General features: G+C 35.5%; 1 protein-coding gene across 9 annotated transcripts in view; it reads right to left on the bottom strand.

The window, feature by feature from the left end:
* Dyb (Dystrobrevin) overlaps positions 1 to 19,821 on the bottom strand; it is a 351,963-nt gene that overhangs the window by 36,334 nt on the left and 295,808 nt on the right. For 7 of the 9 annotated variants that reach the window (XR_014128235.1, XM_081738417.1, XM_081738404.1 and 4 more), the window contains 3 exons: positions 19,498 to 19,545; positions 11,552 to 11,706; positions 6,360 to 6,431 (listed from right to left, as the gene is read on the bottom strand). Coding sequence is in view for 8 of the 9 variants with exons in the window: in XM_081738417.1 (XP_081594543.1) it covers positions 6,360 to 6,431; positions 11,552 to 11,706; positions 19,498 to 19,545 (275 nt within the window). In the remaining variant the exon portion in view is untranslated. The remainder of the gene's footprint in view (positions 1 to 6,359; positions 6,432 to 11,551; positions 11,707 to 19,497; positions 19,546 to 19,821) is intronic. The other 2 variants (XM_081738406.1, XM_081738415.1) reach the window with 2 other exon arrangements.

The raw sequence follows: 19,821 nt of genomic DNA, 5'->3' as shown, positions 1-19,821 counted from the left end.
AATTGCTATTCGATTTACAAAATAAATAAATCTTTTGGAAAAGCTTCATCATTTCAGTGGTTCACAGTTGACAAGGTGTATTACTCTACGAGAATATAATTTTCAGCATTACTCTTTCATGCGGCATTCAGGTGTTTCATATTTTATGTCAAAACTCGTAGAAGTACTTGATACGGTTTTCTTATTGCCATTTTAAATAAGATATATTATTAAAACAATTTCTGTAAATATTCCAGATAAATATTTTACACCCGGAAATCGATTCTCGTAAACGCAAAGTGAAAAGATTTAATTTCAATGTTATTAAATTTGTTTTGGGGCTCAATAATTTATTTTAATCGATTTCATTTAATAGGAACCCGCATAATAATGCATCTGCACATAATACCAGTGGTTGTAATGAGACGTTCTTACATTAGAAGGATTATTCTACTCTTCTGTTTTAAAATTTCCGAGGAAAGTTTCAGATAGGTTATAAAGGAATCCCTTAATACGTTCACCACATAAGGTATCTTGAAAACAGAAATCTTTTTAACACGTATTCGGTCAGCAATACAAAATTAATTCTCACGGCTTATTTGTACTAAAAGAAACCTCTAATGTTACTGATCACTACATGACAATTAATTCTTATATTTTAGACCGCATACGAAAGAATGATTTTTATTTCAACAGAATGCGTGTTGGCTAATCTTATTGTCAAGACGTGAGGATGAGAAGTATTTGATTATTGCACAGTCTAGTTTTGGAACTAAGTGTTACTTAAATAAAAATTAATAAAATAAAATGAAATTTTAAAAAAAAAAACTGTCAAAGATAACACTTACGGATCAGAATATTTTGATGAGAAATCAGATGTATTTTGAAATTACGTGATTGGAAGTATTTAAGGTTGACTGGTTGGTAATATATTTCGACTTTGAGGGACCAAAGTTATTTTGAGGGTGAGAAATCAAAAGTATCAAGATGTTGAGGGAGGAAGAAGTGTATTTCGAGTCTGAGAGGCAAAACTGTTTTGATACTAGCGGATTAGAAGTATTTTGAGAGGAGAGTTCAAAAAATATTCTGAGGCTGAATGATCAGTGATAAAAATATTTTGAGACTGAGGAATTAAAAGTATTTTGAAATTCAGAGATAGGAAGAATACTTTTAGGCTGAAGTATCAAAAGTATTTTGAATTTGAGAAATCAGAAAACTGTGAGGCTGAAACTGAGTGAGGTTCATAGTTGTTCACAAATACAAATGAGGCAGATGATTGATTTTTGTTCCACCTTCCTTTAAAAATGTTTCAAATCTGTAATTAAAAATAATGTAGGTAAAGAAATGTCTAATAGAAGTTGAAGAAAATGTCAGCCTCCCAAAGGGGATTCCCCCAATATACAAAATGTTTTTGAAGTTTGCCAGTTTCGCCATCCATCACCAGCTTTTGTTATGCTTTCTAAATATACGAGAATAAGCCAACAATTATCCGCAACGTAACTATAACTTTTCTTACTTTGTTCATACTGATTTTTGTCCTCGTTTATTTTATTGTTATGCTGTTGTAGTCATGCTATGAAAGTTTGATCTTAATTCCTCCGTTTGTTTTCCTTTTGTCGCAGACAGATCATGGCCGCTCCATTAAAAGTTTGCACCAAAGAGGAACAACGAGCAGTGACCCGGTTTTTGTAGTCGGAAGGTGTATCAGGGCCACAATCCATCAAAAACGATGTGCCACTTCTTCAATAGTCACGCGTCTGTCTAATAGAACCATGTCAAGTGCACGCTCCTTTCTCCTTGTGCGTAACACTTGTGCGACCATTTTTGAATTTTTCAATCCATTCGTAGACACTCCGTTGTGGCAAGACACTGCTCCCGTATTGTGTCGAAAGTCTTTGATGGATTGCGGCCCCTGATACATCTTTCGACAACAAAAACTGAACCACTGCTCGTCGTTCCTCTTTGGTGCAAACTTCTAATGGAGCGGCCATGATCTATCTGCAACAAAAGGAAGACAAATGGAAGAATTAAGATCAAACTTTCATAGCATGACCACAACAGCATGACAATAAAATATACGAGGATAGAGCAATGTAAGAAAAGTTATAGCTACATTGCGGATAATTTTTGCCTTACCCTCGTATATCGTCTTAGTTTCTTTCAGACCTTAAGAAAGGCCAAAACACTAAAATTTTAATTGATGGGTAAGGAGTAGCTTCACATAGTTGAATAATATTGCACAATGCCTTACTATATACAGAATCATTAAACATGTTTATGGTTTAGAAGTTTTACAAGTTCCGTTTTATATATGAGAAAATCAACTTGTGACAAAGGAGTAAAGTCTTCTATACTTATTTCTTGCTGAAGCGCTGAATTGTAAATGAAACTCATCCCATGCCAAGGCCTTACTCAGAGAAATTTGGGGGGAGAGGGAGCGAGGGCAAGTCTAAAGAATCAATAAAGAGAGTTAAAAATTATAGAATATCGTAAACTTGATAATCTTGACCCTGACTCATCAGGTAGTTTACTACCCGTTCTGAATCTTTCTGAAACAAATTCAAAATGTATGTTCTTCAACGAATAGACACATTTCTGTACATTGAAATAAAACACATCCAAAGTTCTACGTCATTTATATCTTAATAAAAATCACTTGACGATCGTCTTACTTGCTCATTTTAGTAATTTAATATGCTCCTTTAGTTTCTCCTACACTTTTTATGTTTGCTCTATATAACATCTACTACATTAATAATAAACTTTGTAAGCTCCTGACGTCTCAAACTTGCTTCATGTTTGACACTTCGTAATATTTATTCATTCTTATTTTTTTTTAGCCTAAAAAAACTGTCCCACATTTTACATATATTTCTGATGATGTAGGGAATTATATTGTATTTTCATGTTCTGTTTTTGTTTTCCATGTTCTCGATTCTTTATATTGTCGTCTGAACGTTTAATAAATTAAAACTTATAACAGACATCCTTAAAACGAAGCCATCTATCCTTCTCTATTTCCATGGTAAGTTGAATTAATACTACTAATACATACATTACCAGTGGGCAATGGTTTCATGGGATTATCTATGTATCGAAACCAACGTAACGGTATTATTACATGAGTATTTAACCGAACGAAGTAGCTCAAGTGGTAGAGCGTTGACTTCGCATTCGGGAGGTCGTGGGTTCGAATCCCGCTGCCGACCATCCTGACTGAGGTTTTCCAGGGTTTCCCTCAGTCCTACCAGGCAAATGCCAGGATGGTACCTTTTAAACAGGCCCTGGCTGATACCTTCCCAAATCCTTTCCATTGTTGTTGTTGTTGTTGGATATCCAGTGTAAAATGGTCTCTGAGCTGTATCTGGTAATTGTTCAATAAATAAATAAATAAATAAATAAATAAATAAATAAATGAGAGATAGGAATAGTTTATCAATATTTCTTTACATCATTCTTTTATAGAGGATATAATGAAAGAAAAGATGGTCGATTTATCTAATTTCTTATATAGGATATCGAATTTAATAGCATTACTATATACAATGGGTTTCCCAAGCGTGTGGTTTGAATGTCTTAAGTACCGACCTCAAGAATAGAAACTTTGTGGCTGTAAGAAACGACTTCTTAGGTAGTGTTGAGCAATGACAAGATGAATTGGCAGACAAGCACTTTCTTTATTTCTTTAAGTTTTCATTTTTGTGGTATTTTCACTGTGTCGTTCAAAATCAACTACGGGTACTTAAAATTCATCATCATAAAAATTAGCAGAAACGGAATCGAGAAGAAAAAAACTACTTAATACAAGAAATAAGCAGATGTTAAAACACGATTAAACAAGACAATTATGTGTATTGAAAAAGTCTTATATAATTTGTCTTTCTGAAAAAGAATAAGTATTTTGCAAGATCATACGTTAGGCACTTTTTTTTTTTTTTTTTTTTTTTTTTTTTGGGTATATTAGGAAGGCATAAGTCCCTGATGATACTCTGTATTTAGGTAGTATTTTCTTATGAGCTTCATCAGTTGTGGATTGTTTAATTACCGTATTTACGCGATTCTAAGACGCGTTTTTTTTCGATTTTTTCTTTTTACCTCCAAAATCAAGGTGCGTCTTAGATTTGAGTTATGCAAATTTAGGCCAGATTAGATGGGAATGTTGCCAAAAAAATTGCTAATCTCGTCGTTAGTCATGATTCTGTAAGGAATGTGTATTTTGTGTGTACGAACAGAATGCTGAACCAAAATCGTGCATTTTACGCGAAATAAAAACTCTTTAAAATTAGCCCGCAATCCAGTGGTAAACTGAAGCAAGCAAGTGCTGTACCGTAATTACATGAGGAAAAAAAAAGTACCAGCAGATGCACATGAATATACCGTAAATTCCAACAGAAAGTTCAATGTTTCTTTATTTTCCCATAACATTATTTGTTTTCCCATGTTTATTAATATTTTTTTCTTTTTCTTTTTTATTCTTTGAAACCAATACAGTGTAGGTTGTTTCATTTTCGCCAAGGGTGCGTCTTACATTCGACGATTTTTTTCCCAATTTTTCCTTCAAAAATTGGAAGCGCGTCTTACATTTGAGGGCGTCTTAGATTTGCGTAAATACGGCACTTTTCCTGTTATACATAAAATGAAATAAAGTAATGTCTTTACGTATCATTACATGATTTCTAGATGTCCTCTCCTTAGTGTTTCTTTAACGAGAAAGATTTATATTATTTTAAATTCCCGAGAAACCTGAATAATATGATATCTTGTCATTGTTTATTTATGTAAATAAACTGGAAATGCTCGAAACACGTAGGCGCTGACTGTTCCGGCTTACAAACTCTGAAGCTTTATCTTGCACAGACAGCTCTTACAAATATGTCTAATTGTCTGAAAATCTACAGAGATTTTATTATACTATGGAAAATGAAAGTCTTTGCTATTATCTAATACTTTTATGTATTATTAACGAATACATTATATGGACATCATGGTTAAAATAAGAAACTTCTTCCTGTGGACATTTTATTTTTGTTGTTTATTTGTTTCAACACTTTTAGTATGAGGAGTAAGACTAATCTTCGTAGCGCTAAAGAACACTTTCAGATAAGAAATATGTTGGCCGACTCTTAACATCACTATTTTGTGTTTTCTAGACTGGAGTTCGCTAGATCTTAATACAAACAGTTCTTCAACTGCCTCATGATGCTAGATCAACATAAAATATTCTATGCCCAGCGGAAATTAAGTCTGCTTACGAGGAAGAAAGCAAGGAAGAGAAAGAAAGAAAAAAAGAAAAGAAAAAGAAAGAAAGAAAGAAAGAACCTGCATTGTTGAACATAACAACTGTCAATTAACACGATTACCATATAATTCTTGCCTAACTTCTCCAATGTCATTATTTTGCGTACATTGATCATTAGGTTACCTAAAATTCTTCTAAATTTGTCAAAGTTTATTTCTAATCTCTTGAGTACTTTGTTGTGAAACCTGATGAAGTTATGCTTCTCCCCTTACAATATCTTTGGTAGGTAATAGCTGGACCTTAATTTAAAAAAAAAAAAAAATCTTTGGATAAAAGAGATTCTAATGTTGCATTCACTACTCGAAGTAATAACTGTCTTACTGTCTGTCTTCTTTGAATTTCCCTACAATTAGTTTGTTGAACGAAATTTCAGAAACAGCCGAAGAGTCACTTTACAATGGAACATTAAAAGGGAAATGGAAAATTGGCTTATATATTAAAGGTACTATTGTGGCGTTTATTTGATGGGAATGAGTAAAACTACGGAAAAGTAAGTTACGAAGGTCAGCCTTGGGATTCGAAATCGTGACTCCCCAATTGCTAAGTGCCAACGCTAACCATTCACTAATTCCCAGTCGGTTTAACACTAAAACCACAGCTCTAATGAAACAAACGGAAAAGACAGCGAAACGATCGTCAGGGGATTTTTATTACAATAAACACAATGACATAGAACCAAAGAATTTCTTTCTTCCGGTAAATATTTGTCAGACAAGTTTGAATAAAAGCATTTTCCTGTCCTTTAGTTAAATTATTTCTAGCTTTTAGTAATTTTTATCGATTACGTCACGAGAAATAATATGAAGGTTATGAAAATTTAGATCTCAAAGGGATGCTATAATGATTGTGTAATTAAAGAAGAAAGAAAAGAAATAATGAATCTCTCGTGAGAATATTGAAAGTTTTCTAATATATAAAAATAGGATGAATTATTAAAATTCAAATAATGGCATTAGATTTAATCAACTATAATATATATATATATATATTGTGATAATAATCTATGACATGGTGAACCAATCTGACACTACACTAACGAATAGAACATATAAGTAATTTGTACAACTTCTCGTCAACTTACATGAGGATCATGATCATATAATTCAGAATCATCTTCTTCCTCTTGTCTTTCTTGGTTTAACAAGTCTCCAGCCTAAAAAGAAAAGAAACGGAAACAACCAGATAAGCCACTATGTAATAATTTTATTTTACGTTATTTTTGACATGTTTAGAGAAATGGAATTTTTCTTTATTTTAGAGAAATGGAATTACAGAGGTTGTTTCCGATCTATGGTGACGAAATTACATACCTTGTGCAGCACCACTAAACGGGAAGAGAAGGAAGCTGTCAGTCATGTGAACAACTTAGACCATTGACTGTGAGTAACAGGTGTGGCAAGTGTATATCATGACGAATGCCGCCGAAAATAAGTGCTTATTGGGAGGGCTACATAACTGCCCTTTCCAACGTGAACTACAATTATAGTGCCATTATCAAACTGTACTAGAAACGTAGATTCGATGTGCCCAAAAATGGCATATCACGAGTGTTGAAAGGGCAGGTAAAGTGAGAGGGTGATTCCTGTAGGCAGAAACAGGCCAACCCCCGGCCAACCACTAGCTGCTCACGAGCTAGAATTCGGGGCTCTGGTCACCAGAGAGAATCCACCCGAACAGAGGAGTATCGCGAACCGGCTATAGATATCACTGAAGACAATGCACACCATCATTCCCGCGATTTGAGGTTGATAACGCGACGGAAGGGGGGCGTTCATAAGATCTTGCCAATACACATCCAGGAACGTCGCACCAACTGTCGAAAGCTGTATGAGACGTACGTGGCCGGTGAAAAGTGGAAGTTTGTTGTATCACTGGACGAGGCATATGTTTATCTAAGTGACTGTCACAAGCCACGTGCAATTTTTTATCGATAGACAGGTGTGAGGACCTTTCAAAGGTAGTTCACTGAATGCAAGGAAAGTTTTGGCACAGGTTTCATGCTCGTTATTGGATACACATACCAAGGTAAGCTGACCATACATCGTGTAGCCAAAAATACGAAGGGGAATTCGGAGTATTATCAGGCTAACATCCTGACACCATTTATCGTCATGAAATTCCCTACTTCTAACACATCTTACTCAACCCGCCTTTTCCTTCAACAAAATGACATCAGAAACTGGAATTCATGCCATCAATTCACAGACATTCCAGTGAAGTCCCCTGATGCGTTACTAATGGACTTTTGCACCTTCGGCCTTCTGAAACGAGCCTTGTCCCACATGAGAACCCGCACTGTTGAACGGCTATGGAAAGTCTGTCAGGAGGTGGTTGCGGCTTGACATGACTGCTCTGCATGCCAGTCTACTACAGTAGAAACTTCGCTGTCGGGCAATTGGCCAGATGCAGGGCCATCAAATAGAGCACGCTTGATGGTGACATGGTTTCTCTTAAGGTAAGTGCGATTTGAAATTGTCACCATAGATCGGAAACAACCTCTGTATTGAAATAATTTGCTGTGCAGTAAGAAGTCTATTCATTTCTTTATTCATAGAATGTAATCTAGAGACCTGCACAGGCCGAATTTTTCGGCCCGAGCCCAATCCAGCCCGAATGTACCTTGGCCCGGACCCGATAAATTTTAAAAGTTTCATTTTGTAACATTTTTCACGGGCACACTTCTTCAACGTTTGCCTTTATCCTAATTATCGTTTAACGAAAGTCAATAATTATTAAAGAATTGCAATTAATTGGCCCAAGCCCGGCCCGACCTAAAGAAAAATCAGTGTCGGCCCGACCAAGCCCGGCCCAAAGAAATAACAGAGTCGGCCCGCCCAAGCCCGGCCCGGAGCCGAGCCTAGCCCGTGCAGGTCTCTAATGTAATTATTCATTGTTCATAGTTATCCCTCAAGCCTTCAGATAACAGCTTTTACACGTAGACTCAGGGAGCGACGGACTGTAATAGCCAATAAAAGCGTGTTTGCAGACGACGCAAGAATAAAAATTGTGAGATATTGGAGAGTACAGATTTTAACAAGAACACTTTGGGTCCGAGACTCAGGGTAGCTGGTTGGCAGATGCGCGAAAACTGAGAAATCATTGCACAGCCAACGGTTATCTCACAAGAGAAATTCGAGAGAAAACGCACTCGCCTCCAGAGGCACGCTCAGTGTCTCTGCAGGCTAGTGCTTTCTCCCGAACTTCCCTTGTCAGTAACAACATATAGAAAAATATCATTTTGCTCGCACAACAACTATTTGTAAATTTGATTATGCTGCAAGGTTTTATTTCTTTAGTACGATGATAATTTGTTTTGTAGTTTGTATTAACTGGTAAGTATGTACGCATAAGTAACTTAACTGAAAGAGATTTATGCTAAGTATAAGTTTCCCGAATTTGATTTTTGATACACATTTTTCCCATAGTAACATTATATATGTATTGCAAAATTTCTATATTACTTTTCTACTATATTTGGTGTTCGTACTTGGAAACATATTCACTCAATAAAATCAATGCGAAAAGTTGGAAGATCCACGTAAATTCTGTTTATGGTATCTTTCTCGGAATTTTCGCATATCATCTTCATACCTACGTTTTCTTCACATTATAAAATAGTGGCCCTTCACCCGGAAATTCTTTGGTTGAAGAAAATTTCGTTTTAACTCTGTCCGAACAATTGCTACATTTCATTATTTTGCTACTGAAGCTTTGCTTCTGTGACATTGGTATAGAAATTTTAATATATCGTAAACAGGTGTTGAATATTGTTCTAGATATCGCCCGTACAGAAAAAAAAAAAATCTTATTGATTAAAATATACCATGAAAATGAAAACTTATAACCGTTGGCTTTACATCCGTGTATAAATTTTCTTTTTTTGTTGGTATCGGGTGACTCGCAAATAAAATCCTTCTCCTCCCGCTGTTTATTTGGTGCATCTCACGCAGGAATAGAAGAGCGTGAAGTTCTTGCCACATGTTTAGAAGTCCTGCTGGGAGGTTATTGGAAACTTCTAAATAATTACGTTCTTGTTTGGTCTCACAGTAGCCTGTAGCATGTTTCCTTTTTTATCTTTTATTCTGAGACAGCATGGTGCTTCTGCGCACTACTACAGAAGGCATCGATGTGGCATGGTAGACCCGGGTTCAATTCCCGGCAGGAGCTCATGTGGTTCGGATCATACGTTAAACTGAAAATCCACGTCTTATATAGCCTCACCGCTGAACGGGACGATAAACTAAAAAAAAAAAAAAAAAAAAAAAAAAAGGTACCGACTCCATGGATCGAATTCTCTGCAAGAAGAGACAGTGATACCAACATTACACATAAAATTGGATCTGAAACAATTTATCACGCCTTTCGATACGAAGTATATGGTCACCAAGTATCTCTGAGACTTTTCACATAAGCAATCTGAGGCAAAGGTCAAAATTAGTGTTTTTTTTTTTTTTTTTTTTTTTTGACACGTGTATGGAGTCTGGAGTGCACTGAATTTCCCACAAACCATAGCAGAGAGGCTATCTTCAGTAGTACGAGGCTTCTTAGGCAATCACACGAACAAATATCACATAGAAATGACAGAGTCTAGTGAGGATCTGCACTAAAAGGGTTGAAGGATAGCTTGGAATGTTTATATCCTTAACATTAGTTTTAATCAATTCAAGAACATGAAGGTACAACTATGAAATGCTAGGTTTCGAATATCATTAACAAGGAGCACTTAACGAAAATATGACGAAGATTGTATCTGGGAGCTGATAGGTAAAAGTTGATTACATTACAGTATCCGGTACTTTTTACTGCACAGACCATTATGTAAGATCAGCCTTTCCCAGTTTAGGCCATTTCCCACCATACGATCTCGTCTTGATACCAGCTGGACTACAGGACCACACCACGGGTCCCGGAACCATTTTATATATTTATGACAGAAGCAATTGTGAAATACAATAATATCCAACAATAAAGTACGTTGTATGTATTACATACCGTGATCAACGTACAAGAAAATTTGTATTTCTAAAATCTTAAGTAGAGAAGCATGGCGTAATACCACTTTAAAAAAAAAAAAAAATCTAGTACCTTCCTACCTTAGGATACTATTTTGAATGGAATAGTGAGAACCTGGTTCGACTCCTGGTGGGAACTCAGGTGGTTTGAATCCCACATTAAGTTGTACGTTTATGTCTCCATATAGTCTTGACGCTGAAACAGACGTTAAACTCCAAACCAATACAAAAAATTAGTATCTTTCTTCTTTTTCTTTTCGTTCTTCAATAACTCGAAAACGAATATATCAATTCCAGGCCGGGAATATTACTGAGAAGCACTATATGATGGCTTATGCGACCACAGAATCGAAAGAATCAGGCTGGGCCGACACTATCATATGTGCAACACCTACACTTGCACGGGGAGGCAAAATCTGTCATAACGATATTATTTAAAATAAATATTTCTTATTGGAAACAGATTTCATGTTGATGGTAGTTAAATTTACTAAGCTGACCTTCTATTTGAATGCTACATTCAAAAATCATGTTTAGGTCGCATTAGTTTAAGGTCACACAGACAGTACTAAAGCAAATGGTGAATCAAATCCCAGTATGAATTGCTTGATTGTTGTCAAATGCAAGAAATCAATTCTCGAACAGCAACAAACCCCTATTCCATTTAGTTAGTTATCACAGTTTTAATGTGAAAACTAGTCTTATCTTTGTCATAAACAAGTTCCTTATCATTGAAGGGGGAAACAAGTTTTCTTCTTTTTTTTTAAAAAAAAAAACAGATGTACAAGAAAAATCAAGAAATAAAGATAATAAAACTAGTTGCACTGGAATCGCAAACTTATTTCTCTGCAAGTTCATTTGCTTTATCTTCCACTAACATAACAGATTACTATTTATATTTAAAGACGAAAACAGACACAACGAAATTGTATTTATAGTGTTTAGGCCTTTCTGAGTGTGAGTGCTCTTTCCCTCTCCTTCATTGTTCGTGATGGGGCAGAACACATAAAATCGTGGTTTTTAAGATTTTTTCTTTCTGTAGGAAGGGGCTCGGCAAATTGTCTAGGGTTGGCCCTGGATTCAGGTACAAAGAAGATGTAAGAGTAAAATGGTTGGTATGTTCGCCTTTGGTGCGGAACACATTCGTTTCCCAACAGGAATATATGTAGTTTACAGCTTGGGCTCTAGGTTAAGAGGTACATTAAAAATGATTAATAAATAAACAAATAATAAGACCATAAAGTACGAATAATGACCGTACCTTCTCATCAAATTCTCCATTTCCTAGGTTTCGTGCGCGCAGCTCCGCTATGAACTGGGATTCCTGTTCATAACGCTTCTGCATTTCTTCTCTCCAGAGGGCGTTGCCATCAAGGCTTTCCGCTACTGATTCCTCATTATCTTCAGTTTCAAAATCTGTAAATGGAAAATCAAAATTGGGTTAGTAATCTATTAAAAAGAAAGAAAAAAAATATCATATTCAGCAAACCTACTAGTAAACGGCTTAATCTTAACCAGTCTTAAAAAAACAAAATAATATAAAAGTCATATTAAAAAAATCTTACGGTATTATTCTTTTCTATAGCTTTCTTACGTATGTGTACGTACTATAATTTGTTTATATTGAATCATATTTGATAAAAACTGTTTTTGTGTTAGTATATCGTAGTTTGTGTTAAGGCTAACACTTTACGAGAAATGAATCTCATAATAATACACTATGTACCACTGCTTTAGATTTAAATTTCAAACAAATTCTTACAATTTCTGCTTCAACGAATGTCTCTATGAATAGTGTAGATTTAACACCAACAAAGTTTTAAAAAAATACCATTCACAATGCAGTGGTGCCCCCCCCCCTTATGTTCATGACGCACCCCCCAATTGTCTATCCATAGGTGTTCTTCCATGAAAAAAAAATCTTTTCGATTAATTTTTACACCCCCTCAAACATATCTATATAGATTTTTAACCCCCCCCCCAAATATGTCAATGACGCAGTTTGCGTCATAGCCCCCCTTTGTGGGTACCCCTGCACAATGGAACAATCTACTGAATGAAATAATTTTTTAAAAAATAAATTAAAAAAATAAATAAAAATAACCAGTTGAGAATGTTCCAAGAGCATTATCAGAAAGAACTAAAAAGAGTTGTTTGATGTCTACGGCAGATTGCTTGTATATATATATATATGGCTAAAAAGCAAAGTGCTCGAGCTATGAGTCTAGATATTAAAACAGTAAGATATTGAATTATGCGATTCGAAGCAGAAGGGAAACAGGGATTACAAACTAAAGCGAATCAGAGTACACCGCAAATGACAACGGCAGACCGAAAATGTTTCGATTATTGAAGCTAACGCAGCAAACCCGTTAAGGCCATAAAGTACGAATTCCAGAAAACAATTTTAGGTCTGGAATGCAGTGCAGAGACATGTAACTGTACTCATATTACCTGTTCTGCTTTGCAGGTGCACATTACATGCTCGCTTAGAGTTCGCAAGAACGTACATCAACAAGCCACAACAAGACTTCTGGAACCGTGTAATCAGGAGTGATGAGAAAGTGTTTAGTTTATACGAAGGAGGAAACATGTTAAAACGTTCTACGATATTTTTTTACGAAGACATATGCTTAAAATGGAAGACTCAAAATTGAAAAGTTCGCAAAATATCATCTATGACTTATGGTTCCCGAGATATGGCTCCTTAAATCTCCCAAAATAGGAATTTTTCGGCCAATATTTTGGGAACGCTAAGAGTGACGCGAAAAATTGTATCACTTCTCACATTATTTTTGATGCTGTATCGAATGGAGAGCTCAAAATTGAATAATTCGAAAATAACACACACACACACACAGAATTCAGTAACGAACTTTTAAAGTTTGCTGAAAATTACAAAAGCAACAAGTTAGTTAAAAGAAAAGCATATTTAAACTAGAAAGTGATAAGGATTTTCTTTCGATGGGAGGGGAATTAAAAACCAAAGACCACAGAACGGAATTTCTAACGCGAAGTTCAGCACTTGCAACTAGAGTATTCGCTAACGATGGAATTAGTGGTTGGGACGGGGAGGAAGTGACTTAGATTATTGTTGGAGGAACCAGATTAAAGAGGTTACTTATTGCTAACTCTCTTCTGGATCATTGGTTATAGACATAAACTGGGACAGATCTAAAGTTGCCAACTCTGGAAAATAACATTACCAGCACCCCTCAAAATTTCCTATGAAATATTTGGTCTAGGAATTAATTCGTGCGGTTGGTACGCACACATTGAAGCTGTAGTACAAACACAAAATACATAAATACCTTAAGAAAAATATTGTCCATCGCTAGCCACCACTTTCGCCCATCTGTCAGGCAATGTACGGATTCCGTGGCGAAAGAAGTCCTCATCCTTGGAAGCGATCCAGTCAGAGACCCATGTTTCGATATCTTCTGAAGAAGTAAACCGCTGTCCAATCAAATCGTTGTTCATGCAATCGAACAAGTAGTAGTCCGAAGGAGCAACGTCTGGTGAATACGGCGGGTGCGGTAAAACTTCCCATCCGACATTTTCTAAATAGGTTTTGACCGGTTTTGCGACATGTGGGCGAGCGTTATCATGTTGAACAATAAGTTTATCATGTCTGTTCTCCCATTCTGGTCGTGTTCTGGCCAGAGCTTGCTTCAAACGCATTAATTGTCGTCGATAACGTTCTCCATTCATAGTTTCACCCGGTTGCAGCAGCTCATAGTACACCACACCTTTCATATCCCACCATATGCACAGCATAACCTTTGCACAGTGAATATCTCGTTTTGGTTGTGATGGACCTGGTTCACCTGGTTTCACCCAGGCCTTTTTTCGTTTAGGGTTCTCGTAATGGATCCACTTCTCATCACCCGTAATAATTCGATGCAGAAACCCCTTTCTGCTCTGTCGCTGAAGCAGCAATTCGCAAATGGTTTTTCGTCTTTCAACGTCTCTGTCTTTCAATTCATGTGGAACCCAATGTGACATCTTTTGAATCATTCCCATGGCTTTCAAGCGTTTGGAGACTGTTGTTTGATCAACGCCTAATGCTGCTGCAAGTTGTTCCTGCGTTTGACACGAATCCTGCTCGAGCAATGCTGTCAATTCTTCGTCTTTAAATTTTTTTGGCTGTCCAGCTCGCTCTTGGTCTGCCAAGCCGAAATCACCACTTCTAAACCGTGCAAATCACTTCTGACACGTTCGCTCAGCTAGAGCATGGTCACCATACACTTCCACCAAAATACGATGACTTTCAGTCGCACTTTTCTGCATGTTAAAGTAATGCAGCAGGACACCCCGCAAAAACACTTTATCAGGCACAAATTGCGCCATGTTCACTTAACTACAAACTGGTGTTGTTGACGCTTTAATCCACTGCCCTATACTACGAACGATACGCGATGACAGGGGTTTGCAACACATGTGTGGATACACGGAACTGTGGGACGCTCCGTTCGTTGCGCCATCTCTTGTCCACCCGCACGAATTAATTCCTAGACCAAATAGGTCTAAGTGTGGTATCTCTGTTCGAACCCATCCATGGGAAGGAAATGTACAATCGTGGACAAAAGTGCATTAGCACCTGTATTCTGCATATCCTTGGTACATTCACTAATAAGCTTAATAGATACGTTGTGCTAAAAATGAGAAACTAAAATCGGTATTGATCATTTTATTGCATTTAACGGTAACTGCCGCTTATTTAAAATTATCGAAACAGATAAACAAAAGTATATTAATTCTTACGTGACATTTTTTTTTTTATTTATAAAATGAAATTTACTCTTTAAAATTATATTTCAACTACAGGAAATTGCTTTAAGAAGTGCTAAGGAAGGAAGTTGGAATTTTAAGGAAAGTCGTCATATGCAGCAGCTAGGGACGTGAAACTAAACAATGGAACAAACATTATACTAACGAAATACCTAAGAGTTATTTGCCAACAATCAATAGAAAATTTAAATTTACCGCTATATTTATGCCGCACAATTATGACAAATTATATACTTCTGTCTCTATTGTTGAAAACAATGTTTCACAATAAAATCCAATTGTTATCAAATTTCGTATGTTAAATAAATGAATGAAAAATAAAAACTGACACGGATTTTAAAAAATATATCTCTTAATGAGAGACAGTTGGAGAATTTCGATGTTGATGTTTTACTCTGAATTACAAATTTTAAAATACTGGTAAGTTTGTACCGGTCACCGGCCTTAATAACAAGAATATCTCCGGCCAGTTGGCATTTCTAAACAGATCTCTGTAAGAGATTCAAAGGCCAGCACTAAAATTTATCTTGCTAAGTACTATTCTCATTAGTTGCTGTAAAATACGATATTTACATACAAGTTAATTCGATAAAGTTGTGCCTTTAACAATTTGAATTTAAGGAGAGATCGCTTTGAACACAACCTTGCTCTACAAACACAAATTATGAGATGTATGGCGCTTCTATTCGTCTATAAAGTTCGAAGACACAATTAGTTTAATGAGGAAAGAATTCGGCGAACTCATAAGTGATGTTCGGACTGCTGAATGAAATCGCTTCTTTAGGGTTACCACACGATACTGAATACCTTGTTTTTCGTGATCTGTGGCTTGGTACACAGCTTGTATAGACTAATCCTCATTTAAAAAAGGTCAAAAGAGATATAAGTAATCGAAACACAAAATCGATGAAAAAGTGGGATTACTTCAATGCTATTACAGCCGATTTATTTGAACACTTAAAACTGTCATATATAAAGAAATGGTAGTTTTTATAATCTAAGAAAAGATGAACGTCCCCTATGAAATTCCTTTAAGCTGGCTGAAGTGATATTGTAAAAATAATTTAAATTAAAACGAAACATATTATTTCGAAAAGCCTATCTTATTGTTTTTAAAGATAAGAGTAAACGAAATCTTAAATAAAATATAACAATGGATTTGTACACACAAAATAAAGCATATGTAATCTGTAAATATTTTTATAAAATAGAAACACATAAAATATAACTTTCTACATTCTTTTTGTTCTCGAAATTCATTGCTGTTTCATTAGGCATTTCATATGAGCTTGTTACTCCGCAAGGAGTATGTGTATCAAATACAATAGGCGGGCGGGGGGGAGGGGGCTCGGTGATAGAGAGCTCACCTCTGGTGCATGGGACCCTTGGTTCGATTCCAGCTCGCGCTAAGTGAATATTGTGGTGGAAAAACACCGTGTGCATGAGTTTTCTCGGGGTTCTTCCATTTCCTCCCATTTTCTTCATTCCACCATTTTATTCATTTCTCATCATCACTGTCTCCTTTAGCCTTGCCGACATAACCGTGGGACGTAAAACTTCATTTTCGTTTCATTTAATTTCAAATACAATGGCTGGTGAAAAATGTGTCACGATGCTCTTTTCTATTGTGATAACGAACGATGTCCTTTGAATAGCAAATTCAGTAGCATTTGGGAAGCCAGTGGCGAAATGATATACATCAAACGATCATCTATTGAACAATCTATCTACTAATCGATAACTATGGCTCTTCCACACTTCTTACTATCTAATATAACCTATCAACATCCATTCTTTTTCAATGAATAAATAATTTATGTTAAAAATGGAACTGACAATCTTGTCATTTTAAGTCTTCAATCATTATTTTATAAACTAAAAAGCATTCATTTGACAAGTATTGATTATTTTAATCATCTCTTTACGGTTAGCGATAACGCTTATAACTCAATACAATAGTAACATACAGCCAAAATAGATCTTTCGTGCTTGTTTACCAATATGATAATTAGGCACAACTTAACAATGTAATAACTAAATACAGTATAATTATTTAATTGTTGACATTCCGTCTTTCCTCGCTTCTGCCTATGGCTCTCGATAATTAATAGGATCTCTACTCCAGCGGAAAGTTTGACATAAACACTCATCTAGATCTGCAGAACTACGTGGCCAAATGGACTAGTTTAGTAGGATTAGATCCCTCAGCACTCGAAAGAAGAAATATCCAATCAGCCTGGGATGAACCTATAGTAAAGCATCATATAGCTTCATTATTAAGTTCAACTGATAACCTCGAAGATAAAGCCAGGCTTCTTGCTGTCACATGCCCTGAAAACGGAGCACGGCTTCAAGCCTTACCTTCACCTTCTTTGGACTTACATTTATCTAACGAATGTTTTCGAATAGGACCTGCTTTACGCTTAGGTGTAGATATTTGCGAGTCACACCGTTGCTCCACATGTAACGCCCATGTAGATAGTAGAGGATTGCATAGCTTATCATATAAAAGCAGTGCTGGCAGGCTTTCACGACATACCAGTGTAAATTATATCATTCTGAGAGCTGTCATTTCAGTAAGCGTTCCACCAGTGAGAGGACCAAATTGATGCAGCCGCAATGACGGAAAAAGGCCTGACGGAATGACGTTAGTGCCATGGAAAAAAGGGAAGGCGCTTGTTTGGGATTTCACCTGTGCAGACACTTATGCTCCCTCAAATGTAACAGATACGTCGATTTGAGCAGGACTCATAGCAGCTCGAAGAGAGGTCGAGAAAAGGAATAAATATATTAATCTATTGGACAAATGTTTGTTTGTTACAATAGCAATTGAATCAAGTGGTTCATGGGGCCAAGAAGGGTTTAATTTTAAAGATGGCCAACACATATCGCTAAAATCGGAAAATACCCGAGCTAGAGCATTTCTCATACAACGTATTAGTACAGCCATTCAACGAGGAAATATTTGAGCTATTTTGGGAACTTTCTCAACCGGAAAAGAATTAGAAGAGATCTTTCTTTTCAAGGCAATTTATGAACTATTCGGAATAAAATTTTCGTCAATTAACATTATTATTATTATTATTATTATTATTATTATTATTATTATTATTATTATTAATAATAATAATAATAATAATAATAATAATAATAATAATAATAATAATAAGAAGAAGAAGAAGAAGAAAACCGCTAATAAATATGAATTTGAATGAAACCATAAGTTATAACAATATTTGATTGTTAAATCTGAAATGTAAAATAATTAGGCAAAAAATAGTGATATCTAATAAGGACTTGGCAAGCTATACTTGTGTCGTAGCTAACAATTAATGTTTTTATAATGTTACAATAGTTATTATTGTTTTGTCATATATCTATTTTTGCCAATATGTTTATTTTCACTTATATGTACCTTATAATAGCATAAACTATTATAAAATTGCAATTCTGAAATAAATTACTATGTATAATACATGAAAACAAGTATGAAGTATAAATCATTGTATGCTGTAATATATGGTACATAGTTGGGATTATCAATATATAATTAAGAAAACTATATTCTTCGGGTTTTCATTAGTTGTTACACAGTGCAAATATTATATGCTAATGTCTCTCTCTTGTTTTGTAAATTATAGAATAACAAGTTGAAAAACATAGGCTATTTACATTAGAAAAAAATCTATACATTAGAAAAAATCTTGTTTCAATTACATTAGACTCCCCAGTATCCGGCTCGCAACTATCCGGCCTCCGTACTATACGGCCTAGTTTTATTTTATCGCAATTAAATGAGGAAGGCAAGGCGTTGCATTGGCAACATTGCCAAGGTATTGGAAGCGGGCGTCTGCTACGATCCTCCTACGCGTCATGTGCAAAATACAAGTTGTGACAGGAAAAGAGCAGTGTTCTGCTCCTTGTTCATTGTTTCGTCAGTGTGTAACGGACCTCAATGCAGTACGCTTGCCGCTGTTTCTGATTATAACTGTACAGTACGTACAATACTAAATTTATATTCGTAAATTGTTCTTGAGGTATGCTTATTTATTTTTTTTTAAAGTGTACTACAGTGAAGATCTGAAAATGGGTGATAAATGAAAAAAGTTACAGTGACTATGGAGAAGACTATTCATAGAACTCCGGCCTACTCTACCACCACATTAGGCCTGATACTCGGGGGTCTACTGTATACAGTATAAAGTGATATCCACAAAACAAATCGAATTACTTACTTCCTATTTATCATTGTATTTTGGACATTGAACGTTATAATAACGCTTTTATATTAAAGGTAGAAAAAACGAAAAAAAAAGATATATATATATATAATATAATGTACATACGCATGCAGCATTATGTATATTATAATAATGAGACAAATACTAGACAATAGAGTAAGAACAGAAATCGTACCTAATGGTTTTCGGATGTTGCTGTCACCCTCCTCCTGATCAGAGCCTTCTGAAAATAGAGTACAAGTGAAGAACCGACACTAATGCTAGCACTACCACTACACATAAATCCAACATTCCACACTACTAAGACACATTAACATATATGGAATAAAAAGAATTCAATATATATATATTTTTTTTTTGGTGTTGAAACGTTCACGAAGGTTCAATTAAAAGCATTTCAAATTATAGAGGTACATAATTAAGTTATAAGAACTGCAGAGGAAGAAAAAAATGTTATATATAAAATTTACATTTTATAATTAAAACCAATATTGGACAC

The sequence above is a fragment of the Thermobia domestica genome, chromosome 2 (assembly GCF_964235325.1).
Source record: "Thermobia domestica chromosome 2, izTheDome1.hap1.1, whole genome shotgun sequence".
Lineage (NCBI taxonomy): Eukaryota > Metazoa > Arthropoda > Insecta > Zygentoma > Lepismatidae > Thermobia > Thermobia domestica.
This window is presented reverse-complemented; position numbering and strand designations above follow the sequence as displayed.